Raw genomic sequence first — 26,402 nt, 5'->3', positions numbered from 1 at the left:
ACTCGGCACGCTCACCAAGATTTTAAGTCTGGTCGAGTCAAGCCTGTACCCAGTGTTACTGAGAGGTGAGAATGGAAGGAGATAAAACCTTTCAGGGGAGATCCATGAAAAATGCTTACAAGTGACTGCATGAACTATTATCTGAATACATAGAGATATCTCACCATGAAAGGGCAATATTTATCTCTATTAAACCACAAACAATACATAAAATAGACACATCGTTGCTTTCAATATCTTCTTTAATGGCAACACAGAACACAAAAAATGCCAGAGGCCATGGTAGAGCAAGACCATTGTAAAACAAGTTACAAAGTAAGTGATGCCTGTTATATACTCACATTTTGTTAACGCATCTAGCAACAGAAGCAACATGCAATGCTTTTACGTTACATAGTACAGGACATGGGAATGCGAACTGCAGGTGCAATAGGTTACACACCCCTGGCATGTCTCTTATCTTTGAGACGCTTTCATTTGACCAAATACGATAGTTATTGCATTTGTGGGGATTAGGGGGAGGGAGAACAGTGCAAGGCAGGATCGAGAAATAGAGATCTGCAGTGCAGCATGAAAGAGAGCTCTCCCATTCAGCCTTTCTGTGCCACAGGGGAAAAAAGCAATACAAGCACAGACAGAAATCTAGGTCTCAGGTTCCTTGCTGGAGCTGCATCTTTCCTCGGCGTTGCAGGATTTGCTGTCTAATAGCAGCTGCCAGGGAGAAGGGGACGCAGAAACGAAAGCTTGTCATTTAAGTTGATTGCACTGTAATGTGGAAGGTGTTCCCGTTCTCGCGCAATGTAACGAATACCGCTTCCGTCGCTGTGTTCGCACAACAGCCAGACGCCTTTCTGGACTTTGTGAGAGGATACGGTGTCATTGTCGTACCCCCTAGCCAGGTTGGTTGCTTCTCTTACCACCCTGCTCTTCCCTTGGTATTGGGAATGTTCATAGAGCGTGATCTGGGGATTGCGCAGATCCTCAGTGATCAACTGCAGAGAAGTGATCGTATCATTCATCTGCCAACCAACAAAGCCATGATCTCCCTCCTCAAATACCATTAACTGGCCTGTATAATTGTGGTGCTCATAAGCCACCCAAGGCTGGCCAATTACTCTCACTGAGGAGATACAATCATTCCAATCTACAGCTTTTAGATTGGCAACATCGCTGGTGAATTCTCTGGAGTAACCCTGGAAGTTGGCATGCTCATAAACGATGATTTTTCCCATCTCAGTAGGCCTTCTGTCGTTCGGATTTCTTGCTGTAGGAGCTGGATGACAGCCTGCAGAAAAGGAAAACAGAAAATAAACAATGACTGTAAGAAGCAAGACACAAAATGCTGGAGGGGGCCAGGGGGAGGAATATAAAAAGGAAAAGTAAAACATTTTTAGCAGACTGTAAACGCAGCAGCAGCTGGAAAAGAGTGAGGGCATGACATAGAAATTTGAATTTGGAAGAAAAAAGTAAATTCAGATATGCACACCAAAACTTTTTAAAGTTTATTTAGTTGTGTATGTTGGTTTATGTATATGTGTGAGGGACGTCTGAGCATTTAGTTTAACATCTTATTGGTATATCCTAAATAATAATGAAATAAAATACATAATTGCTGATAAATCTTTCCGTTGATAATTGGCACTGCATTTGAGAATTATTTTAGAAATTGGTGTTCATTGTTTGGACTAGATTTCATGATCCACATAATATTACAAGTAAAGAAGTAGTGAGACATTCAATTAATTGCTAAATTAAAGTGCATTTTGTACTGTAAATAGGAAAAATATCTATTCTGTTAAGACCAGAAATGAACTTTTAAACTCGCTGGAATACCTCATTTCTCATTTTACATGAAATTCTATTGAAATCAGGATATTTCTGTTGACCTAAGCCAAGAAGCAATCAAGTTCAAAGCATCAGCTCTTTGAGTCAGACTCAGTTTCAGGTTGTAAATGTCTTTTTGTAGCACTGTTATGAATACTCATATATAATTCCACACAGTCATCTGGAATCACATAAAGAACCACAGTATTTATTAATAACAGCTGCAGGAACAAAAAGGAGCAGCCAGTTAAGTTGACAGCTCCCTTTCTAAATCACATAACAGCCATCGAAGCAAAGTTTTAGATTTCAGGGCAAATCTATCTGAGGGTAAGAAGCAGTTACTCTAGTTGATTCTGGGAAGGGATGCGAGAAGATCAGATCTGCCCAAGTAAGATTAAAAGTCAGACTAAAATTGCAAGACCTGAGCAACATAATCAACATTAAAAAAAAGATCTCACTTAAATCTTACTCAAAAAAAAAAGTCTCACTACATGATTAAAAGCATTTAAGTGTTTCTTCGCAGTTATATTTGAATTTATGGAGGCTGTGGGTACCTGAACTTTAATTTATTGATTGATTGAGCACTAGTATAATGACCTCGTGCCTGCTGAAAAAGTACTAATAATAAGCCAGTTAATTTTGCTGAGAGAACATAAGGATCCTATGCCCAAGATTAATTTGTAAAATATTCTCACTTTCACCCCTTGGAATTTTGTAGCAAAGGCTCTCTCCACCCTCTCCCTTCGTAAGGTATGCTTATCCTGCAGCTGTTTTCTCATCACCTGAAAGATAGGTCAAGTTTCTGCAAATCCAGACATCACATCCTCACATACATGTTGCAGCTCTCAGCCCAACACTTAAACATCTTTCTCTTCAACCGCATTTCACAGTAGCTGCCCGAGAAGCCGTTGAAAGGTTTTGTGTAAAAAGTGTGCATCTCACCTCGATGACAGCGCCTGGGACGGGGAGAGCTGGCGGCACTTCCTCCAGTCTGGTGCTGCTGCCTGCCAGAGGTGGCTCGCTCACCTACATTTATAGCTCGCACAGAAGTCTTGTGAAACACTCTGTTCTGAGAAGTGGACCCTATTACCCTCAGGGATCAAAAACAATTAACTGCTTTATTTCGGTTTTGATCTTGCTACAGCCAGCCATCTTGTTGCTCGGGTTCAAAAGGCCACTGAAGAAAAAACTTCTTGATAATTCTTAGAGCTTTCGTTCTTGTTTGTCTTCATTCTCCAGAAGCCAGATGAATTACAGGAATAAAAACACACCAAAGTATTTTGTGATGCATGGGCTGTAGAATTTTTTTGCTTGCTGCAGCTTACATTTTTGCTTAACTGGGAAGCACATCTAATACACAATGTTAGTTTTCCAAAGGGTTTCTATGTGAGATGTCCAGATGACATTTAAGTACCTTTTTTTTAAAATTCACTTTCCCCCTTCTCACCGATGTAGCCATTTGAGCAGCCACAGGGATGCAGAGCTGGTAAAGCAGGGCAGGGAGGCTCTGACAGAGTGGCAATATTTTTGCTTATTTTCATATTGCAGGTTTATTCTGTAATATATTTTCAGACATGTTAATTGGCTAGCATGCTGGGCAAGCTGTACTACAGTGGGAGGAAACAACAGGATCTTTGTTAGTGCAGAGCAATCCAGATCCTGCAAATACCCAGTATTTTTACAGGGTAAAAAATACCCAGTATTTTTACAGCAGTAAAAAGAAGACGCTTCTTTTAAAAGCTGATTTTGCCTTGGCCACCTCCGAATTTTGAAATCAAGCAACAGTCTGATGAATGATAACGACTGTGTAAAAAAGGAAACAGCTGCATTGCCAATGGAAATAAATGAGTGACAATTTAGCTTCACAGGAAGATACAGGTGGGAAGGGACGTCTGGAGGTTTTGATTCCACCCCCCCTTCCTCATAGCTGCGACGAATCTGAACCTGCCTGGGGCTGCTCAGCACCTCGTCCAGGTGACTCCGAACAGCTCCAAAGTTGGAAGTTTCCCAGCCTTTCCGGGGGCTGAACCACCCTCAGAGGAAAGCGGTCCCTCCCGTTACCACCAGACGTGAGAAAGCTCACAACAAGGACTCGGAGGAGATTTGGTGGTTATTGGAGCAAACAAATCAAATAACCCACAGGCTCAGTGGCGGTAGATCTCAAATATACCTTGGATATGGGCAGACTGGCGGGGCACTGGGTGCAAACCTCCGAGAGGAACCCAGGAGGCAGGGGCTATGAGCCAGTTTTTCATACACTAGAACTCCCGAGAAAGAAAATACGTAATTGCGCTTACAGCTACAGAGCAGATGCTGCCCTAAGCTGTCGTTGAATGTAATGACCTCGATGGGCAACATCTGACAAGCAGAGCTTCTTTCAAGGTCACTGCTAGGACGTGCCCTGCTGTAGGATGCTTCAGAGACCCCTGCTCTGTCAGGTAGGATGCTACTGGAGAAGCTGGGGAGCTGGGAAGGGAGAGAGTTCACCCCTGCCAAAACAGGCAGCCTGTACAGTAGCTCCAGCCAGCTAGAGAAACCCATGACTGAGAATTCTTTAACACCAGATCACAGGACTAAGCTCGCACAAAAATACATGGGTTTTTTTCCACATCATTCGTTCTCTTGCTGCTCTGCAGAGGCTGGAAGTAGAGCAATTGAAATTTGCATTTTGGGGTTTGGAAGAGAGAAGCAGGACCTCACTTTCTAGCAGCAGCTAGACGTGAAATCAGCCTTCCTCTACTGCCAAATCACACCTTTATGGCATGGTTTCATGTGTTGCAGTGAGCAAACCCTACAGTTCAGTGCTGCTGGAAAGGGCAAGGCCCCATTCCACTCCTGAACCATGGTGTCCACCAGGATAGAGAAGGGAGAATGAGCACACCAGTGGGAGGACTATTTGGAAGAGGGACTAAAACAGCCCAGAATAGGATGGATTTACGCTGTCATTGAACAACATTCAGTCTTCTTACCTTGCTAGTGTATTTTACTGATTAAATTAATTTAGTTGTGTTTCTGAAAAAAATATTTTTTATATATACATAATGACATAATTCATCACAAACTAAACATTCCCATCTTTCTCAGCACCTGTAGACTCAGAAAAGCCCTTTGGACAAATGTGTGAGCCATGAAGGCAACACAGAGAGTGAGTCTGAGCGTGGCTCAACTGTCACCAAAGCTGGCAGTGGGGCTTTTCATGGTACCAAGGAAAATCAAAAGGCGATATATGATGGGATGTGTTGACACAAAAGCTTGGCAAAGGATCTCTGTATAAACACTCCCAAGGTCACAGAAAAAAATGAGCTCCTGGTTCTGATGACCATCTTTCCTAGTGTTATTGGCACTGGAAACTAAATGGATTTTAATATCGCTCATCTCATTTATACGGTGCTTTATGCACAAGGAAGTAAGCTACTGAACAAAGCAGAATCCAGAGTAGGGCTAAGAGTTTGATATTGGAAATATTTATGGCTTGGGGGTTTTATTGTAGGATTAGGGGTTTTTTTCCTTACGGGAAATTATGTTTCCCAAACTTCCCCCCCACCCTGCTTCCTGCAGAAATACCAGTATCTCAAAATGAGGAAAAGAAAGTGTGTGACAAAAGTGAAAAGAGGAAGAAGAAAACTCAAAGAAGAGAAGGATAAACAACTCTTCCTCTATTGCCCTCAGCAGACAAAAAGCAAAAGAATGATCAAGAGAAATGATGAACATGCAGAGTCTTTGAAAGCATCGAGAACTACATTATGCAAAAAACACTTGAACAATCAAAGACTTATTCTGATTTGGAACAAAAATTACTAAAATATTTTTATCTTTTTCATAAAACTGGCTTGCTTTTTTTTTTTAACAAGACTAAATAGTGAGCATATTTTTTTGTTCTCCCGTAGAATCATTCCGAAATATGTCAAAACTCTTATGTATTTATTTATTTTTATTTCCTCTGTGGTTGGCTTCATCAACATTGCACTGCAGTAGTCTATTTTCCACTAGATTGCAGGGTGACAAACAATTTCACTTAAAGCTGTGGATGTCACATATGTACCCACTTCACAGTGCTGGAAAAGGTAAAATGGTAGAAAAATCAAATTATCAACAAACTCCTTCCACTCTAGACCCTCTTGTGTTCCCACCCTTCTCCACCACAGTGGATACCTTAGTTTGTATCTCAATAATTATGCATCTCTTTTCATTCCTTACTTTAAAATAAGGGGGTTAAAAAAAATTAATAAAACCACATATGAACTGCATCTCCCCAGTTTCTGACTGCTGTTTTGTCTGGTAGTTGTGGACTCAAGGCAGCAGGACACTGGTTTCTTTGTTTTGGAGGGTTTTTTGTGGCTGAAGGGGGTGGTTTTTTGGTTGTTACCCTCTTTGCAGTTGTTAGGGCTGGTAGAGTAATTCATCACAAAGACGGAGTCTCTTTCTCACTTTCGGCTCCAAGACTTCTGTTTCTCAAACAAAACAGCCCCCAAAGATGCAACATAGGAACATGCAACTGGACCACAGAGCCCCAAGCTGTGAACAGCCCACCCACCAATAAATATACTCACTACCAAACCCTTGAGGGAAAAAAGATGCCTCCTTTTTTGCCTAGCATGTATCTCACACACACTCCCCTTTTTTTCTTTTTCTCTCTTTCTTTGCCACTGTGTTTGCTGCACTCCCCAATTGCCAGTGCTCAGTAAAGTGGACTGAACAACACTACTTTTTCAGCAAAGACTAAAAAAAGGGACGACAGCACCCTGTCAGAGAAGTGCTGCGTATCCACTTGCAGCACTGGGAGTGAGCTCCACAAAAGATGTGCTGGGAAGAGAGGCACAGCAAACACAGACTGACAAAAGCCTCATAAGTCCCACTTGACAAGACATAGAAGCCAGAAAGGAAGGGTAAGAGCTTTTCTAACTGTTATTTCCTCCCCAAAGTCTCCCCTTCCCAGATAAAGGAAAAGGCAACAAGATTGTCTATGAGTAATTGTTTTAGTTCAAAATGTCACAAACCCAACTGGGTTGCTTTTTGTCCCCGTCTTTAATAAATGTGCAAATGGGTTTCCATGGCATGGTTGCTAAGCTGGACTCCACAAACACAAAGGTCCAGACTAATTAGATGCTTAGTACCAGAAAGCATCTGGTAAAAAAAAAAAAAAAAAAAAAAAGGCATCACAGACAACCAAAAGGACCTAGCTTCACAGCACCACATTGGGCTGGGAAAGCCTCTCCAGCTCCCAAGAGTCACGCGTTCAGAAAAGGCATCCAGCATTTTGTTCCTCTCATGTTTTATTAGCAGGTTGTGCTCCTAAACCCTTTAGTGGCCTGGTCCAGGCAAGTGTGACAGACATGGACCTGCCCTCGACTCAACACTAGGTGTCACTTCTGCTTAAGAAATACAACAGAGAACTTGAACAGTTTCAAAAAACCCCTACCTATCAGGCATCAGATTTTCAGGGGATGTCTGTACCTACGGCTCTTCCTAAAGTCACGGACAGTTAGAGAATTTTAAAGTTTCACATGTCTCAAATCAGGCATCCAAACGCATCAGAAAATACCAGACAATGCTTTGCCATACTAAGCATAAAGGTGACCAGCAAAAGGTTTTAATTCTTATCTTTTGTGGGAGCAAGGAAACACATGCCTACGTGAACAAGGGACCACCATACGGAGAAGCTGCCAGAGTCTGCTCTGACAAAGCCGTCTGTCTTGCTGGCCTGTCTCTGTTGCTGCTTTGCTGCTTTCAGTCCTTCCTCAGTAGCAGACTTGCCTGCCAAAAGATTTCTGAGCATCAGGGACTGACTGAGAGGAGGAGAAAGAGGCATGGTGTTCGGTGACAGGGCCCCTTGGCAGGCTAGGGCGTGAAGAAAATACTGGCAATAATATGGTAAAAGTAGAAAAGATACAGAAGCATGAGGTACAGAGGTAGGGAAAGGAGAAAAGATACAGAAGCATGAGGTACAGAGGTAGGGAAAGGGCTCCCCCTGAGGAGACATGGACTGTACTAGAACCTTATTATTTGCTATGTCTTACAGTATCAGAAGCAGGAGGCCACAAAGGAAGAGGTAGCAGGCTTAAACCAAAAGAAAATACTTTGGATATCTAAACACAGTTCTTCTGTGCATCCACAAGACACTGTAGAGACCAAAAGCACCAACTGGTTTAAAAATCAACAAGACACAGGCAGAGAATAAATTCACCAAAGGCTATTAAACAAGCACACTGATGCAACTTCTGGGTCAGGCAGTCTTTAAAGCAGCAGATTCCTAAAGAATATGAGAGTATCCACTATATGCTTGCCCTTACACTCTTTCCATGAACACCCACTTCAGGTCACCACCCTCAGAGCATTCCTCTAGAGAAGGACTGGCCTGAGCCCCTTCCAGACTGGAAAGGCTTCAGCACACACAGGCAAACAGGTAGGAGCCTAGGACCCAAAACAAGAGATTGGGGGTCATAACTCAAGAGAACCCAGGATCGTAATGAGGCTCAGCAGCTCAAGATGAGGAAACTGCATTGGTAAAGCAGAGTATGCAATGGCAGCACACCCACCTTCTTGACCAGCATGGAAGCTAATGAGGAGCACTGTGGCTAGAGGTGTAAGGATCTCAAAGCACAAATTTTCTTTTGCTGGTATCTCCCAGCTGGGCCTTGACTAAGGCCAACACCAGGAGGCAAGAGATCCTAAGACTTCTTGGGGCCTTAAGCAGCAAATAAGTAAGACACTGAAGGAAGAAATACAGCAGAAACACAGCAAGAAGCATGGGTGGAAGAACAGGTACTGAACCATCCCCTTTGACCACAGGCCCAGTGCCCTGTGGAAGATCTAGCTTGTGTCCTGTGATGCCCATGGACTTGGTAAAGAGCAAAGAAGGGCCTGCTGGGATCCCTCACATGCTTTTAGTGGCAATAGGCCCTGCCGCTGTTCTGTAAGTTGGGGAAAGTACAAGAGGAGAAAGTATAGAAAGTGCAAAAATTGCAGAGCACGATCGGTTATAAGGCCCTCAGCTACCTCATCTAGCAAGCATTCAAGTCAGACCTGCTGCAAGCAGGGGGTTGTATTAGGGACCTCCAAACATCCCTCACTGCCTTACCTTTCCGTGAATCTAAAATACTCAGCACCTACTACCCACCCCTGCCGTACAACAGGGCTTGGCAACAGAAGGTGGATGTGGCTGGAAATGCGAACTAGGATCAAGATACTTACAGAGCCCCCGTGCGAGCCTGGTTTGGAGATGGCCAGAGAGGGTTGCAGAGGGCAGGCAAAAGGTGTGAACTGGAACCAGAATGGAGATACAATCAGCCAGCTGCTGTTCCCTGCACCAACGCTCCATTTCCAAAGCCAATTCTTAACAGGATAAAGTTAGACATGGCCTGGACAGAGGCAGCTCAGTCTTCACTCAGCCCTGGCAGACTAAACAGGGACTGGTGTCTAGGTGAAGATCTGGCCTCAGCAAAGGTAGCACAGATGCTGCACAATGATTTAAGTTGGGAGGGAGGGAAGAAAGTCAGAACGATTTACAGGGAAAGAGGACAAACAGTGACAGCCCACTCTAGCTACAGGGACGTCTGATAGGGAAGGACACCAAGCAAAAAGTCAAGAGATTAAGCCAAATGGCAAGGGAAATTGAGACAACTTGAGGAAGCCAAGGAGAGGAGCACCTGAGGATGAGAAAAAGGGAAGGCCAAGCAGTGGTAACAGGAGTGTGAACAGAGAGGAATGTGGTGCAGCAAAGAGGCAAAGGAAATCAGTGGTGAGAGGGTCAGCAGAGAACTAGGGAAGGGAGAACACGTGGGCAGCAGGTGGGGAACAGTATAGGTACTCATGTTTTCTTTTGCTGGGCAGAGAAGAATCTGACAGAAGGACTGAGATCAGTAAAAGCCGAAAGGCACATCTGTGACCAGGAGCAGTGAGTGTGAGCAGGATGCAGAAGCAGCGTTTCCCTTCCTTTTAGACAGCACAAGCAGCAAATTGTTTTGCACGCATGACAGCAATTTCAGAACAGTGCATGTAGGTTTCAGTGCCACAGGGGAAGCTAGAGCTCAGAAAATATACAGCAAGAACTATTCTCTGCACACACTTTCTGCTCCTGATTGTTACAGTAGCAAGAGAAAAACAAGCCTGTGCAGGTAGAGGTATGAAGAAACAGGTGCCTGGTAGAAGAGGAAGGTAAGTGCTCCCTGCCAAAGCTCCGGGTCTCGACTACTGCAGCAGTCAGGTTCCTCAAAGAGGTGGTAAATGTAACACAACTTCCCTCACTGCAGATGGCAAGAAAATAAATAAATAAAAAAACCAACAAAACCAAACCTTCACTGACCGCTAAACCTAGGCAAAAAAAACCAAAAAACCAGACATTTTTTGGCACAGGGAAGCTCTTCTGCTGGCTCACAGAACTGAAGCCTAAGGCTACGGCAAAATGAGGTCCTTTAAGCTTCATTTGCATATCAGCTATCAATAAAACAAAACCTGGGTCAAAAGAGAAGACAGAAACTGAGAGAGAGTCTGATGTATCTTTTGAAAACCAGTGGGCTAATACCCCCAGAGATCTGTACTACCCACTGCATGCAGCTCCAACAGAGGCACAGAGAAAGACGTCATTTTGGCAATTTTAATTCTCCCCCCTTTATTATACAAAATACTTTACAATTAAAAAACATTTTCCCCAATAGAATCATATACAGATATTTATAATTAACAAGATTCAGTTACACACAAGATGGGGAACTTCTGCACAAAGGTAAACAATGACAGATGATCAAGTGAAAATTAAGACTTGACCCTTTCCCCACCATATTCTGGGAGGGGAGGTTACATTTTAGTCTTTTATTCCTATCACATTCCCTCAGGTCTGAACTCTGGGATCTCCTCTTACCCTGACAGGGTAAGGGCCTCCACCTGTGTCCCTAGCATAAGTACAATACTCTGCTCTTAAAAGGTACATGAAGAGACACTGAAAAACTAGCATCTGGCTGTACCATAACGTTACCGGTATCAAGAAAAGAGGACTACTGCCCCCCCATTTCCCTAGCAACCCACATATACACACATGCAAGCACATACATGGGGGAAGCATGCTCAAAACCCAAAATTTTTCACCCTTTCACCGAATGGCAATCCCACCCCACCAAAGCAACCTGCACTCAAGACGCATCCAGCAGGTAGTCTCTGCAGAATGGCTGTCATTAAGCCTCATAGCCAAGCTTGGCATTACTGCAAATGCAGCCTGGCAGGAGGGCTGGGTGTTGCCGTCTTCCCCGCTTTGATCACCTGCCTACCAGCAGAGTGTCAGCCAGTCATGGAGGTGAGAACGTGAACCGCTCAGAAATGCTCAGGCCACAACAGACAGGTAGGGGAAGTTGCACGCTTCAGCGGGACGTCCTTGAAAAAACAGTTGCCAATGATCTGCCCTACCAGAGCAAAGATATGTATGAACCCTACGGAACATTTCTCTAAGGAAGGTCACCGCTGGGCTGGGCCAACCCTGCACTCGCAGGGGAGCCCATCCCAGAGTCACTGCTGGAGGCCAAATGCCTGAAGCAGTGTGGGAAGATCATGGGCATCAGCTGCCCCGTACAGGTCACTCTGTCCCAGCATGGAGAGGGCCATGCGGAGGGTGCTCCAGATGTTGTCAGACATTGCGCCTTGCTGCCCCCGTGGACCTCGGCTCTTCTGCTGCATGTGCAAAGCCTCTAAGAAGTGCTCCACAGCCTCACTGTCAACATGAGAACACACATATGCTTACTGGAGAAGATGGTACATCTCATACTCCCTCCCCCATTTGCTTCTAAAGTACTTCCCCTCCAAGAGGGTGTGTCCTCCTCTCCACCAGATCCTGCCCCGCTCTAGAACCATCAGCGATCCCCCTCTTCCCTCTTAACAGAAACTGAAGTCCAGATGGCGCCTACTCCAACTGCATCTGCATGACACTTTGTTCTCGGGGCAGTCCACACACTCGCTCTGCTTTCCTATGCCAAGGGAAGGCTGCAGGCAGCATGGCACTGCCCTAGCGACCTACTGCAGTCTCTCCCCACAAACACATGCACACTGATGGGTCACAGCAGATCTGCCCATCCTATGCTCACCGGTGGGCACCTAAGTTGATGCAACTGATGCCCAAGTTGTAGCGAGAGCGGATGTATCCTGGCTGGAGCTCCAGGGCCCGACGATACGCAGCCACAGCTTCCTCACTCCGATTCCCATTGGCCAGGGTGGCACCGAGCTTGTTCCATAAAAGATGGTCCTGGAGGAGGGGGCAGACAGAAAGGGCTGAGATAAACTGGATCTTTTTAAGCTCCAAGCCAACCCTCCCTTCCCCATGTGTCTGTTTTATTCCTCCACTCCAAAAACGTACCCCTCATACAAGCAGCACCTCCACCCAAACCTTCACCCATAAACCTCCAGGTACCACCAGCATCCACAGCCTGCCCTTTCTTACATTGGGGCGCACACTGAGTGCAGCACTGAAGCAATCCACAGCCTTCTCATACTCGCCACTAAGGTTGAAAAGGACACCCAGGCCACACTGAACATCAGGATCCACAGTCGAGGGGTTGCTGCGCACAGCTGCTAAGAACAGCTCTTTCACCTCCATGAACAGCGAGCTGCAAGAGCACAGAAGAAGGATATTGGCATACTGTGGAGAGAGCTGGCTTTGGGTTGCTCCCTCTGCTCCTGCCTGGCCCAGTCCCAACCCTCCAAGAAACCTCTCAGCTAAAGGCTGAAATTTGTAACCCTAACTCACTCAGACAGCAGGGAACCTAGGACACGCTTGGAAGGCCCCAGGATTGTCCCCGAGACACTGTCCTCTGGTTCCTTCTCCAGCAGGTGGGCATAGTCCGGTTTATGGCGTAGCCAGTCCCGCAGGGTCTCACATGCCTGTTTCTGCAAGGACTCGTTGGTGAAGCTGACTGCTAAAGCCATAAGTGCCGTGAGGTTCCCAGGCTGCAGTTCCAAGCACCTGCAGGTCAAAGAAACAAGAGTGAATACAGTATTCAATCAGTCTGGGAGACACCCAGATACAGGCGGTAACACAATCGAGACAGAGCACACCATGCTAGCCATATGGTCCTTGTGGCACTATGCACTAGACAAGGAGCCACGCTCAGAAGCTCTTCCGCAACACTCACTGTCTGAGGGCACTGATTGCCAAAAGCTCCTGTTCATTCTCTGCTTGGGTGGTTCCCAGATATTGCCAGGCCTGGAGAAGATAAAGATGCACCAAGTCAGACTTCTTCACATCCAGAGAAAAAGATCAGCTGATAAACCACAGACACAGAGATTAAATCCACCATATTATCCCACATATTTTTAGAGTGACACCAAATGTACGCAAGTGTACACATTAGCCACAGATATAAGTTTATCTCAAAAGACACAGATTTATGGCACATAGGTCCTCAAGGCCAATAAAACTGGTGTTGTTACAGCAAGAAGTAGTGAATGTCTACCTGGAGATCTATCATAAAGCAACTGTTGGCAGTTTTACACTTTTAAGTCACAGAATCTCCACTTCTAACTGTGGTCAAACTGCAGAGGAAGGAGGGAAAAAAAACAGATCTCTTATTTCCTAAGAACAAAATGGCATAGCAGCAGTGCTAATAATAAGGAGCCCCCCAAGGCAGGCAGTTGTGTATACTTGTGCAGTGGTCCACTAGCAAGCAATAATCTTGGGGAGTTGACCATCAGACCTGGAAGTAGCAGCACTGTTATTTTACTGATCAATCATCACGACACCAGTACATGAAAACCACTTCCATCTCCAGACTGCTGACATAGGGAATAGTTAATTAAGGCACTAAATCCAAAGTACCTCTTCACTTTATGTTGATAACCACAACCCTTGCTCAAAAATGGGCTAGAGATAGTTAGCGGGATGGTCAGCATGAAGTACCCACTTTTTGAATACAAGTCACAAAATGCAGCGTCCACTATCTCAAGGAAGGAAACTGTTTCATTAGCAAAGACCCAGACACACTGCACAAGACACCACAAGCAAGAGGCCACCTACTGTCTCAAATCTCTAACGCCTCACCATATAGCTAGCTGCAACTCAGGAAGATCTGACCAATGATAACTGCACAGCGTTCTGCAGGCAGAAGAGCTGAGATTCAAGGTAAAGTTGTGATTTGGACCAAAGCAAACATGACATTTCTTTCAGAGCAATTGTTCAAGTCTATTTGATCACTGTACCATTTGTGAAGTCTTGACTTCTGTACTTTCTGCAGTCACGGTAGAAGAATTCAGAATGTTTTCAATACAGCTAGCGAGAACTGGCCTAAGATTTCAACTGCCTCTCCATTATGCTCAGCCTGCAGCCCACACTGCCTATGAGAAGAGAGTGCCAATTCTAAAGGAATATTAGCAACACCTTTTGACCACTTTAAAGCTAAAGTAGATCTCCAAAACCTCTGCTTACTTCTCACTTATTCCCAGTGCCCAAGAAAGTTAGTTGCCTGTATTCCCAGAAGCCAAGAACCTCTGTTCTGAGACATCACTCTCATCTACACCTCAGGATTAACCAATTGGGTATTTCCAATCATATACAATTAGCAAGGCTTGAATGAGACACACTGAGAATTCAGCATCCGTGGGTCCTTGAGGCAGGCAATCCAGAAACAGACAACATGACTGTATATGCATTCTTTCTCTTCCTCCTGAGAATATCCACATCCTCTACCTCTGGAGAAAGGCACACACACTATTCCATTTCTCAATCCATCCTGCAGAAATTGAAGTGCTTTATGGAAGTAAGTATTCACTGAATTAGGAGCTGGAAACTTGTCTTCAGTATAAAAATCATTCTCTGGCCCACAGCTTCAAATGAAGACTGTGAAGACACCCAAGCCATCCCTCAACCCCTTTGGGTTACATCTTCTCCTGGCATCTAGACAGAAAACCTAACCAGAACCCCTAGTCTAACAAGCTGCTCAGAATTCATCTTCAATACAGATATTGAAAACAGTTACCTCCCATAAGCATCTCCAAACTTGCAATGTCAATGAAGACTTCCACAGAAGCAACCTAAGAGACGAGAACTCCTTGTCTTGGCTCCATGCACAGTTTCATGTGCTCCAAAGATTTTACACAGCTCTGGGCCAGAGCCTTTGTGCTTTTTGTAACTGACATTAGTCATAAACCTCCTTGCCCACAGCTCTCCTGAGGATTCACATACATCAGCTACATACCCAGAGCCACAGAAAAATGAGATGTTTTTTACTCCCTGCACAGCTCCCAACAGTGAAGCAAGTTTTCCACACACACCCTGACACCTCACAAGGGAAGGATCCAAGTAGCAGGACACATGGCCAAGGCCTGTTATCTCTGCTCTCACTCACCTCCATATGATCTGGCTTCTGTTGCACTGCAGCCTCAAAGAGCAAGACAGCATTGGGGAGGTCACCTTCCGCCAAGCGCTTCCGCCCCTCTTCAAATGCGTCTGGGTGATCTCTCATGGGATTATCTTCCTCAAACTGGTAACCCTAGCAGGGAGGACAGACAGGTGCTAATGCTAGGAGACAGGCTTAGGGAGAAAAGCACTCTCTACAGTACAGCACAGTCTAGTCTTCCTCCATCAGAAACACTCAAACTGCAGACCAGCCAGCACCTCGCCCTCTCTGCCAATTTGTAGCAGATCAGAGAACAACAGCTCTTCTTCCTGCTTGTTCTGTGCTGAAAAATTCCCCCAAACCAGACCTGGAATAAGTTGCAACAGAGACTAAACATCTGGTGCAGGTACTATCAGCTTGGGGTTGGGGTGAGGGGCGACAACACTTGCACTCATTGCAAACAATCCCAGCATTAACTGGTATTTGGTGTTGGAGAGGAACTAGACGGCATTTGCAGACAAGCACAAGTGAAAACAGTGTTTGTTTAACCCCTAGCTGATCTGGGATGAGGGTGCAAGTGACAGCAAAAGATCAGTGTGAGAAGGAATCCTAGCAGCATTCAGGGTCTGTGGAGCTCACCTGTGAGGCAGACATACTGCCAGTCTCCTCAAGGCAGTCCATCACAGCACTAGGGCTGAGAGACCCTGTTCTCTATTACCTTGTCATATGATGAAGAGCTGAGGTCTTCATAATCAGAGAGCCACGGGTGAGCCTCTGCATCTCTCTTGGCCATCTCCTCCCATTCTGCCTGGAGTTTGTCCCAGAAGTCCACATCTGACTAAAGGGGGAACAGAACGTGACTAGAGTATCTCAGCCATAAACTGAGCTCTACAGACACCCCAGAAAACACCTTCGTAAGTGTTTCTAGCCCTCCTGTAGCATGCAAAGGAGAGAGGCAACCCTACCATGGGCTCTCAGTTGGTACCCCCGTCCTCCTCCTCCGTCAGCTTTACCTCCACAGCAGTCTTTGCCTGCTCAAATTCCGTATCAAGAGTTGACACGTTCCCAGATCGCGCAAATTGATCCACCCAGGCATCGGATGACCCCTGGGAGTTTGGAAACAGAAACACACCTTTCTTTTTAGAATTTGGCAACCTCGGGGCACATCCCAAAACAGCAGGAGGGTCTGTGATGACCCCTCCTCCCACCAGCAAGAACTGATGGCCTGTAAAGTGGAAAAGAGTTCACTTGGATATCCCCTTTCTCCCAGGTGCTACGGGAGATGAGAAAACTCACACTGCCCATATACCTTCCCAGCTTCTGGCTAGACTCTGCTAAGAAGAGCCCAACAGCCCCTCCCTCGCCTCCCCCAGCCTAGTCATTATTAGAGCATTGCTGAGAGTTGGACTTGTCATTCTCCCTCGCTCCCAGACTGCGCACTGTGGTAAAAACCTCTCCTCCTTCAGAGCACATAGGGCTGGGGCTCCTACCTGCTGCTGTATAAACTCAGCTGCCCATTGCTCTGCCTGATCTTGGTCTCTGTGGGTCACCTGATTAGCTTCGATCGATACCCTCCCATCTCCGATCTGGCGGACAAACTTTAGGAACTGTGGCAGAGAAATGAAACAAGGGTGGAGCTGGGCAGATGCTCTGTCAACAAGCCCTCTGCCCACACCCCCCTCCTTCACTAAGAGGACTTCTCTCTGCAAAGTGAGCACAAAAGGCCCAAAAAAGTGGGGAGGCCAGGACTTCACCAGAGCCATGTGGTAGAGATGGACAGTATCTGGAGTGGATTGTAGGGTTCAACTTCTAGGAATCAGGGAAGAAATGGAAACATGGGACAGGAGGAGGCTTTATTCCTTTACTGTCTTCCCCCTTCTCAACTCCCCACACCCCTTATTCACACTAGGTATCTGTCAGCCCCAGTCAGGGAATTTCTTACCTCAGAATTCTTGAGTTTCGGATCATCCACTTTAGAGAGGAAATCACTAACGGTTTTCTTAAGATCATCCTCAGGTTGATATTCCTCATACCTGTGTTCAGAGGCAGTAAAAGGGAAAGAGAGAGTCTGATACCAGGCAACAGTGAACTCTTTCACTAACAATGGTCTACACAGTGGGCCAGACAACAATATTGAGTGATAGCACCCCTCCTCAGAGATTCTGGGGTTCTCCTAAGCGATTCAGTACCTTTATTCATCTGTAAAAATTCAAAATTACTACAAGGTTAACTGTGCAAGTGACTCAACAAACAGCAGCAGAATTAAACAATTACAGTGACAGCACAGTTCTGCAGAACAGTCTGGATTCCTTGTCAAGCTCACATGCTATCAGACATTGCAAGTTTTAGCACTACCAAAAACAAGGTCATATATCTAGGAACAAAGAAAGTAGGTTGTGCTCATGGAAGAGGAACAGTGTCTTGGAAAAGCATCAACTCCGCAGAAGATTGAGGGCTCACAGCAAGCACATAACTCAATATGTTGTCTGGCTTACAGCAGGATAGGACCAGTTCCAGGTGCTACCACTACATTTAGTCTTGGTGAAGTCTTTGGAACTGGCAGCAAAAACTCAGGAATGTCCATATTTGCAGAAAGGTATCAGAAAAGGCAAGTGTCAGGAGGAAGGAGAATCCAAATGTGCAAAATCTCTTTTAGGGAAAGATCTAAGCAGCCCAAATTGCTTGCTTGTGTTTTGCTTCTTTAATTGAAAAACTTCACTGTAGTCAAAAGGCACCTATACAGAGAAGATCCGTGGTAGTAGACTGTTCTTTAATCTACCACACAAACACACATGAAAATAATGTCTGGAAGGCTGGAAGTGGTTTGCCAGATAGGGAGAATAAAGTGATGGAAGTTAACAACTAGTAGAGTCTACTACTCGAGATCTCTAAATCTAAAAAAGCATCTGTTGTGGAAAAAAAGTTCTGCTTGATTAGGAGTTCCTGAACTCACTCCTGCAATCACTTTAAGGAGCTTTGCATTAGGCATGAGGTTAAGTTAGCCTACATGAACACAGTATCTTCCTGGAACTAGAGTACAGAAAAGCTAGGATCTCTTACAAACTTCAGTCTCCAAGCACTGTTTCCTCCTTTCTCCAAAACTGCCTGAGAACATAAGTCTAGGTTAAAACACTCAAAAGCATTCAGGCCACAGCAGATTTCTATCACCTATCCAAACTTCACCCACCCAAGTGCCTAGCAGCAGTAACTAGTCTTGAGAAGACAGACTCACCATTTATCTGCCAAAGACTGGTCTTCCGATTCCCCAAGCCACAGTTTCTCCTCTGACTGCTCTAGGTATTCTTCTGCCCACTTGGCAGGAGACGCAGACAGCGGATCTACATAGGACATGAGGAAGAATGGGGAGAAGAGTAAGATAGGCAGACCATCACTCAGATTAACTTCAAATTTTGCTCTCTCACAGTTAGCTAACATACAGAGGAGACCTCTTCAAAGAAAGATTGTTTACACTTGTTTCTTCTGATCTAAAAATCAAGCCTTAGGTTCAGACCATGTATTAGTACAGATGCCACTGTGCTGCCAATAACCTTGTGATTTTCTACTTCAATTTCACAACTTATTTGTCTGCTCCATGTGGGATACTATGTAGGTCAGGAAAATTAGCAATGCATTACAAGTCTCTGTCAAAAGCACCGCCTACGAAGCACTAGGTTTTCATCAGAACTTTCTCAAACACCTTTGTAAATGCTGACTTATATTCCCAGAATTATAAAGAGTGAAGGTCAAAGAATGGGACTACCTGGCTCTCTACAGTGGCCACTCCTGGAGAAGAGCAGAGCATCTCTTTAAATCTTACTCATAACTTCCAGATTAGGTCACGAACAGTAACAGGACCCTACGCCAGCCCCAGCTCTATCCACAATGCAGGATGGCTTTTCAGATAAACTAATAGCTTGCCTGAAAGGGAAAGCTTAACCCTTGGGCCAGAAACATTCACTTGGCACATTTCCAAGGTGCAACAGCTCTCCACCTCCACGAAACTGACAAAAAAGTATTTTGGCCAAAGCACACTAAATATTTGCCTTTGTACCAAAGGCAAATTTAGCCTTAAGAGAGGGAATTAAGGAATATGTAAGCTAGAAGCAATACCAGACCATCTCCAGAATTTGGATCAGTTGAGTCATAATACTTTTGCAAAAGCAGTTTGAATAGCCTGCTTCTCCTAAATTCTCCAAGTAACCTCAGCTAAAAACAAAAGACCCTTACACCTGAATAAAAGCTTCCACACCACATTGTTCACAATTTAGCTAAGCCATCGCAAAGCAGTTTCCCTCCCCCCCCCCGCCCCCGTTAAAGCTGCTGCAGTAAACACTGACTGCTGGGCCCAAAGCATTACTCCAACTTCACATTCAGTAACTCTCCACTACACACAGGCATGTGACTGGGCAACATCTTGACAGTAATTCCAAAAGGGACCCTTCACCTGTCACTTCAGCAATGAACTCCTGTGACCAGTCAGCCTCATTGTAATCAGAGGAGACATCACCAGCACTATCCGCTGCAGCCAAGAATTCCTGGGTCCAGTTTTCAGACAGTGCCAGGGCTGCCACACCTGGAGCTACAAGAAGAAAAGAAAAAAAAACAGTAGTGAGGACTGGAGGACTCAAAGGCATCATTTAAGTATCCCAGGCTAGCCCTCATCATCTCTGATCTTTCCCTTTCTCTTTGTTAGTATAAAATCACAGAAAGATTCCACTTGGAAGGAATCTCTGGAGGTTGCTGGTGTTCTCACAGCAGGTTAGCACTAAAGCTAGAGATTAGGTTGCTCAGGGCATTCATTAGGTAACTTCTGAACTTGTCCAAGGCTGGCAATTCCCCAGCCTCCCTAGGCACCTGTTCCAGTACTGAACCATCCTCCAAGGGAAGAAATGTTTCCTTACATCTAGTCAGTTCCCCTGTCCGCAAGTTGTGTTCATTGCCCCTTGTCCTTTTGCTGTGTATTGCTGCGAAGATCCTGGCCGTGGCTGCTGAAAGACAGCAACTAGACACTCCACCCCTCATGCTCCCTGCCCCTTAGACTCCTCTTTCCCAGGCTGAGCAAACCCAGTTCCCTCAGCCTTTCCTCTTAACACCACATAGTCCAGTCCCTGGACACCTTATTGATCTCCACTGGAATCGTTCCAGTACGTCAGTGTACTGGGAAGCCCAAATCTGGAAACAATACTCCAGATACAACCTCACAAGTGCTGAATAGATGGGAACCACCCTGCTAGGAGCTTAACCATAACACCAAGATCTTTCCCAGCTTTCCACCTACTCTAGCTCCCCTCACCTCGCTGAGGGGCCTGTCGGAAGCTCGACTGTTCAATCTCTTGCATCTCAGCCAACAGATCGTCCATCTTAAAGGTCTGGGGCGCACGGGAGAGTAAAGGGGCATTCTGCTCTTGCAGGAACTCTCCAACCAGCTGCCAAAAACAGAGATGGATTACATGCATCACACAGAACATAAGCAGGCAGAGCCATGGAGCATGACAGAAAGAAATGGGCTTGTCAGAAGGAAGATTAGTATCAGGTAAGGGGAAAAATAGCAAACAGTGCTGATGAGAAAAGCAGTGAGGAGATGCATCAACCTGTTCTTACCTCATCTTCGGTGGCCACCCCCAGCGGTTTGGATACCTACAGGGAATAGTGGGCAATTACCCCAACAGCTCGGACCCCGTACCCCTCTCCACACGCCCCCCGTGACCCAATTAGTTTACACCTTCCTTGAGCTTAGGCCGTCAGCATTTTCTTGCGTTAGCTGCCTGCTTACGTGGAAGCTAAAGGAGCGGGGATACCCCCGAGCGATACCATCCAGCCCCCGTCCCAGCGCTTTCTGGGTTCGGGCCTGTGACAACAAGGCACGCCGCTCACCGCGGCCACCGCCATCCTCCGAGCGAGCGCCCACCAACGCGGCTTCCACAAACGGGCCCTGGCCCCACAACCCCGTGGGACAAATCGGGTGACCCCGGGGGCCTCCTTCCCCAGGAACAAACAAGCAAAAAAGCAACGCTGCGCCTATCCGCACCGACCGTCCCCCCCGTACCCGCTCACCTCACACACACCCCCCGGCCAGCATCCCCCCCTCATCCCCTGGCTGACTGACCCAGCGGCGGGCAGGCCCCACACCCAGCCCCAGCTCGGCAAACCGAGCGACCGGCGACACTCACGGCTGCGGCTCCGGGAGCCCCGGGGGGCCAGGCCAGCGGGCCCTGCAGTCCCTCCTGCCGCAAGGCTTTGTCCTGGGTGAAGTGGCCGGCCAGCTTCATGAGGGGGTTGGAGCCCCCGCACTCCGGTTCCACCAGCTCCCTCATGGCCATGGCGCCAGCCAGGGAGGGAGGGAGGGTCGGCGACAAACCCCGCCGGGCCTGCACCTGGCCCCGGGGCGGCACGGACACCGGGGTGAACGCCAGGCGGAGGGACCGGCTACCGGGGACGCCCGGCCCCGTGTCCCGACCCCACTACCACCCGCCAGCCCCCCCCCCCGCCCCGCCTTCCCCTGCCGGGGGTGGGGGAGGCCGGCCGCGGAGGCGCCGAGCTCGGACCGGAGCCCGCACGGGCGGGGACCGGGCTCAGAGCCCCGCCGCCGCGGCGCCAGCTCCCCCGGCCGGGCACGGCTGCCGCGGCCGGGAAGAGCCTCCGCCCCGGCAGGAGCGGGACACCCACACCCACACTCCCCCCCCCGGCTCCCTCCGCCCGCCCCCGGTTCCACCCGCCGCGGGCCCGGGAGAGGACACCCGCTCGCCAGGACGGCAAGGCCGCGGCCTCCCCAAGCCGCCCCGCGCTCCCGCCAACCGCCCAAGCGGCGGCACCCCCGCCGGGTCCCGGCCCCGGCCCGGGCCGGCGGGCGGAGGGACCGGGCGGGGGCAGCGCGGCGGGGCTCCCCCCGCCCGGCACCGTACCTGGGGCTGCCGGGGCTCACGGGGCTCACGGGGTAGGGGGGGGCGGGGCCAGCCCTTAAAGGGCCAGGCACCCCGCCAACGCCGCACCGGAGCGCCTTAAAGGGCCAGAGTCCCGGCGGGATGCTACCGCCCGGAGGACGGTCCCGGTCCCGGTCCCGGTCCCGGTCCCGGTCCCGGTCCCGGTCCCTCCCGCCGCCGGCGACATGCCGATGTAGCTGGAGCTCCGCCCGGGTGGCTTCAGCTCTGCGGGTGCAGCCGGTTGGGGGCCGGCGCTGGCGTGTCACCGGGCGCCGTTCCCGTGTCCCCCCGGTGGCTGCACGGCGGCCGGGCTCGTCCCGCCTTTCTCCCGCAGCTCCTGGTTCCCCAGCCCGGTAGCTCCCGCGCTGGACCAGCACGGGTGGCGGAGAGGACGGGCTTTGCCAGTGCCTGCGGCCCGCCGCTTCGTCCTTCTGCGCCTGTGATTCCAAAGGGAGAGCAAACCGCCTGGAAAACCAGAGCTCATCCGTGTATAGCCTCCGAAAGAGTGGGAAAAGCGCAAAGAGGGGGTTGCGTGACGTGTACCGCCTCCTGTGACATTAGGGTGCTAGAAATAAACTTTTTTCAGAATCTAATCCCACCTTCTCCTTTTCAAAAGGAACATGCTGCTCTGCAGGATCCTCTCCAGACTTCCCATCTATCCAAGAACTGATGTCTGGTGCTGTTTTAGGTACTACTCTTTGGCAGCAAGTCTTCTGGAGCACCCTCCTTACAGCTTTCAAATGCACCCTCCATACAGCTTTCAGCGTATGACAGCTACAGCCGCTTCTGTGCTAGCAAGTAGCACGGCTCAACAGAAGCAAATCTTTAAAGTGGTAAGAGTTGGGGCTGGAAATCCAACATCCACACCAAACATGTTTGGGGAGCTTTACTTTGGATTGTGCCTTCCCTCGTCCCATGGACTGCACACCAATTAGTGGTTGAAAAGCATGAGGTGCGCTCCTATGTACAGTACGCCTGCTAGTTTAGCACCACCTGAAAGGAATCTAGTTTTCACACCAAGACTGTTCTGCAGTACAAACCAAAGCCCAGCAAGTGGGGATTACTGGAAGATTCACTCTGAAAGCGCGCTTCAGACACCCATTCAGGCACTGATGTGGAAGTGCCCTACATCTGGCAGGCAGCTGCATTAAGATGGCAACACTTGAAAAGACGTTTACATAGCCACTCTTATATTTACCGCTCTTACACTCTTGCCACTCTCTTCTACATGGACACCAAAGCCGCACACGCTATGTCACATTGGCACAATACATTCCACATTTCCAGATGTCTGCCTTATGCTATTGTTCCCTACTTGCCTGTAAGTTGTAGTCATCCCAGGACTATGAGTACATTTCCAGAATGAAGCCCCTGGAATGACAAACAAGACTCACCCACTATTACCAAATGCCAATCCTGTATATGCTCAGTGTGATTAAGGTTTAGTAAGAGCACTTGGAGAAAGAGACAGAGGGAGGAGGCTTTTGGACGGAATCCTGAATTACTTTCAAGAAGGACAGACAGACAGTGCTGCTCCTAGGAAAAACAATAGACTGCACGAAGACATGGAGAAGGGGAGTAGGCATTGAGATAAGGCATGGGCAGAAATCCAAAAGCCGTCAGAGACTGAGCAGTGAAGAAGTCAAGATGAAGCAGGTTTGATTTATAAACATGTGTATCAGGCTCTTGGGGTATGCCCATGACACTAGCCTATGATACCCGTCCAGCCTGGCCTACTGGTTCAGGACAGGGACTCTGAAAGACTGCTCTGTAAAAGAACACCCACAGCCTCCCTTCTTCAGTCCGAGCAGCGAGAACAGGTCCCACAGGGAACGCACCCAGGGTCATCGCTGCTGCCTGCAGGGACAAGGCACGCCAAAGAAAAATGTATCGTCTCTTCTTTTCTCTTCCCCTCTTTCTCTTCTCCTGGGAAGACAGTTGCGTTTCCCTGGCTCTTGGCTGCCTTCAGGCTCACCAAGGCTCTTGCAAAGTAGCGCTCATCACTGAACCAGTTCCAACATTAAGCAATCCTTTGATCTTCTGAAAGTGTCGTGCTATCATTTGCACTGGCCTGAAGACAGTGTGTAGGAGGCTTTCAGAAAGCATCTTCCAGGGCTCAGTCACAGTTTGCCATTGCCTAAGAGTGAGGCATGGGTGCCCCTCCACCTGAAGGTACAGAAAGAGACCTTGCAGAGTGAGGCTTTCTAGGGCTTAGACCCAGAGCAAAGGAGACAGAAGGAAGAGTCCCTTACAGTCCCGAAAGACTGTAAGACTAAAGGAATCAGAAGTGGCAGTGGTGGCAGAGCATCCAGGACAACCACAGCTATAGCTGTTGGTGGATAAGTGTAGAAGATTTTAGAAATTTAGGACTATACGTATCCTGCTGAAGCCACAAGTATTTCTGTTTGCAGGTGGAAAGCAAAGGGTCTGATCTAAAGTCAGCAGGAAAAGGAGCAAAGTCAACAGACCCTTGCATGCAAAGTGTAAATATTTTGGCAGTAAGAACTGAAATATCAGGGGGCCTCAATAACTCTCAGAGAGGTGAGAAAAGCAAATTGTACAGTTCCTGAAAAGGCTATTCTGGGCTCTGCATCCTTCAGCCAGCCTGAGTTTGATAGTAGCCAGTACTCTGCTGAAGGTCCTGGGCCTGATGGGGACCAGTGACAAAATGGAGGTCTCTGCCTAGCTATTCCCCATCCTAACTTTGTGAAATTCATTATTTTTTTCCAAGTGCAGAACTTTGCACATGCTTTTATTAAATGGTGTTCCACTCTTTCAGGCCATCTCTCCCATTGATCATGATTATTTGAATACTAATTTTGTCTTCCAGATATGTTGCAGCCCCTCTCAGGTTAGTGTTGTCTGCAAATTTAATGGGCACACTTTCTAGTCCACTGTATAAATCACTGAAGAAACTATTAATACCACACTGAGAGCAGATCTCTGCAGGACTCCTCCTTGATACTTTTTCTCCAGATAGACAGCGTACCATTGAAAACTAAACTTGGAGTTTTCTAATCAGCATCAGACTCTCCTAACAGTGATCCCGTTTCCCATGTTTCCTAGCTTGTTTGTAAGACTGTCAGATGAAACAAAACAGAAATCCTTACTGAAGTCAAAATATATAACATCTATTGTTACTTCCTTAGCCACAAGGTCTGTTAGTCTACCATGAAAGATTGCTTTGACTTGATTTCTTTTTTTGGCAAATGGAAAATCAGAGTTGTCTACTTAAAGTTTATTTATTTGTTCCAGTATTACAGGGGAGGCAGTAAAGTAATGCTGGCTGGCCAGTAATTCCTCAGATCCTCCCCCCCCCCCATCTTTTTTTTAAATAGCCAATATATTTGGCCTTTTCCAGTCTTCTGAACCTCTCCGTTCTCTAGAGATCTCAAAGATAACTGCCAGTGGGCCTGACATTGCTTCAGCCAGTTCTCCAACCATCACAGAATGAGTTTCATCAAGCCTAACTGGTCTGAAAGTATTGACTTTGCTTAAGCACTTAGAAATCTAGAATGACGCTTACCCACTTGTCTATTGGTGCTATTTAAGGTATTCACCTAGCCACCATCACAGTGGAGACAAGTGAAAAATACTTGCAACTTCTTGGTATCTTTGGCCGGTTTTCCATTTCACTGACCAGAAGGCCAATCCTTTTACTGGTCTTCCCCTCGCTGCCCAGGCACTATCGACGGGCTGATAGTTCTTTTCTTCTCCACCACAGATAAGGTAATTACTCCTTTCCCCTTTGACATATTTCTGTAGGGACTTGAAGTCAGTTGCCACATCTCCCCCAGTTCCTTCTTCTCTGGACTACACGCTGCAATTTTTTCAGTCCTGCCTGGATGGCCCCAGTGAGTCGTTCCCCTCTGTGGGTTCACTCCCCCACATTTGCCCATTTTGTCCCCAAACCGAACACTCAGTCGCTCGGTTCTGCGAGTGCTGAAGTCACAGCAGTACAGCGTTGATCTGACCGCTTATTTCATCTGACTTACAGGCTATCAATCCCTCTAGCCACGCAAACCAGTACGGTGCGTTGCCTTTTCGGCAACAGCGGGACGTTGACGTACGTTGCGCTTTTTTCCAAGGAAGAGGGTGTTCTGCGAGCCCCGACACCACCTGAAACTTCGCCTTTTCAAAAGCAACTAGAGGATCTATCTTTCGGCCCTGACTATTCCCCAGCTTTGACGTACTGATCCTTCAAACTTCAACAGGAGGGGGTCTAATTTGCTCTGAGGCGCTTGTGGTCTTTTGGGGTTTTCTTGTCTGAAACACATTGGCCTGTCTTCATACAAAACCCAAACACCCGAGGAAGCCCCTGTGGCCGCACCGAGCGACGACGAGAGTC

General features: G+C 47.4%; 1 protein-coding gene and 1 long non-coding RNA gene across 4 annotated transcripts; both read right to left on the bottom strand.

Moving 5' to 3' along the window:
* Positions 1-224: 224 nt before the first annotated feature.
* On the bottom strand, positions 225-4,840 carry LOC104323855 (uncharacterized). Its single transcript, XR_011325179.1, has 2 exons — positions 2,767-4,840; positions 225-1,285 (listed from the first exon to the last, which is right to left on the bottom strand). It is a non-coding gene; the product is annotated as an uncharacterized lncRNA (long non-coding RNA).
* Positions 4,841-10,403: 5,563 nt separating this feature from the next.
* Positions 10,404-22,120, bottom strand: PEX5 (peroxisomal biogenesis factor 5). Of its 3 annotated transcripts, XM_069786035.1 has the most exons (16): positions 22,037-22,120; positions 21,305-21,508; positions 20,736-20,771; positions 20,428-20,560; positions 19,579-19,713; positions 18,367-18,472; positions 17,077-17,167; positions 16,625-16,741; positions 16,148-16,240; positions 15,853-15,972; positions 15,144-15,287; positions 12,936-13,006; positions 12,551-12,766; positions 12,245-12,410; positions 11,892-12,049; positions 10,404-11,521 (listed from the first exon to the last, which is right to left on the bottom strand). In XM_069786035.1, exons 2-16 carry the CDS (start codon positions 21,452-21,454, stop codon positions 11,320-11,322), a joined length of 1,938 nt encoding a protein of 645 aa, XP_069642136.1. In that variant the 5' UTR covers positions 21,455-21,508; positions 22,037-22,120; the 3' UTR covers positions 10,404-11,319. The 3 variants fall into 3 exon arrangements, with proteins under 3 accessions (XP_069642136.1, XP_069642137.1, XP_069642138.1); XM_069786036.1 differs by lacking the exons at positions 16,148-16,240; positions 22,037-22,120 and having other exon boundaries at positions 21,305-21,990; XM_069786037.1 differs by lacking the exons at positions 16,625-16,741; positions 22,037-22,120 and having other exon boundaries at positions 21,305-21,989.
* Between the last annotated feature and the right edge of the window lie 4,282 nt (positions 22,121-26,402).

This window comes from Haliaeetus albicilla, chromosome 6, assembly GCF_947461875.1.
Source record: "Haliaeetus albicilla chromosome 6, bHalAlb1.1, whole genome shotgun sequence".
Lineage (NCBI taxonomy): Eukaryota > Metazoa > Chordata > Aves > Accipitriformes > Accipitridae > Haliaeetus > Haliaeetus albicilla.
The sequence above is the reverse complement of the archived record's forward strand: the minus strand, read 5'-3'. Positions and strand labels throughout refer to the sequence as shown.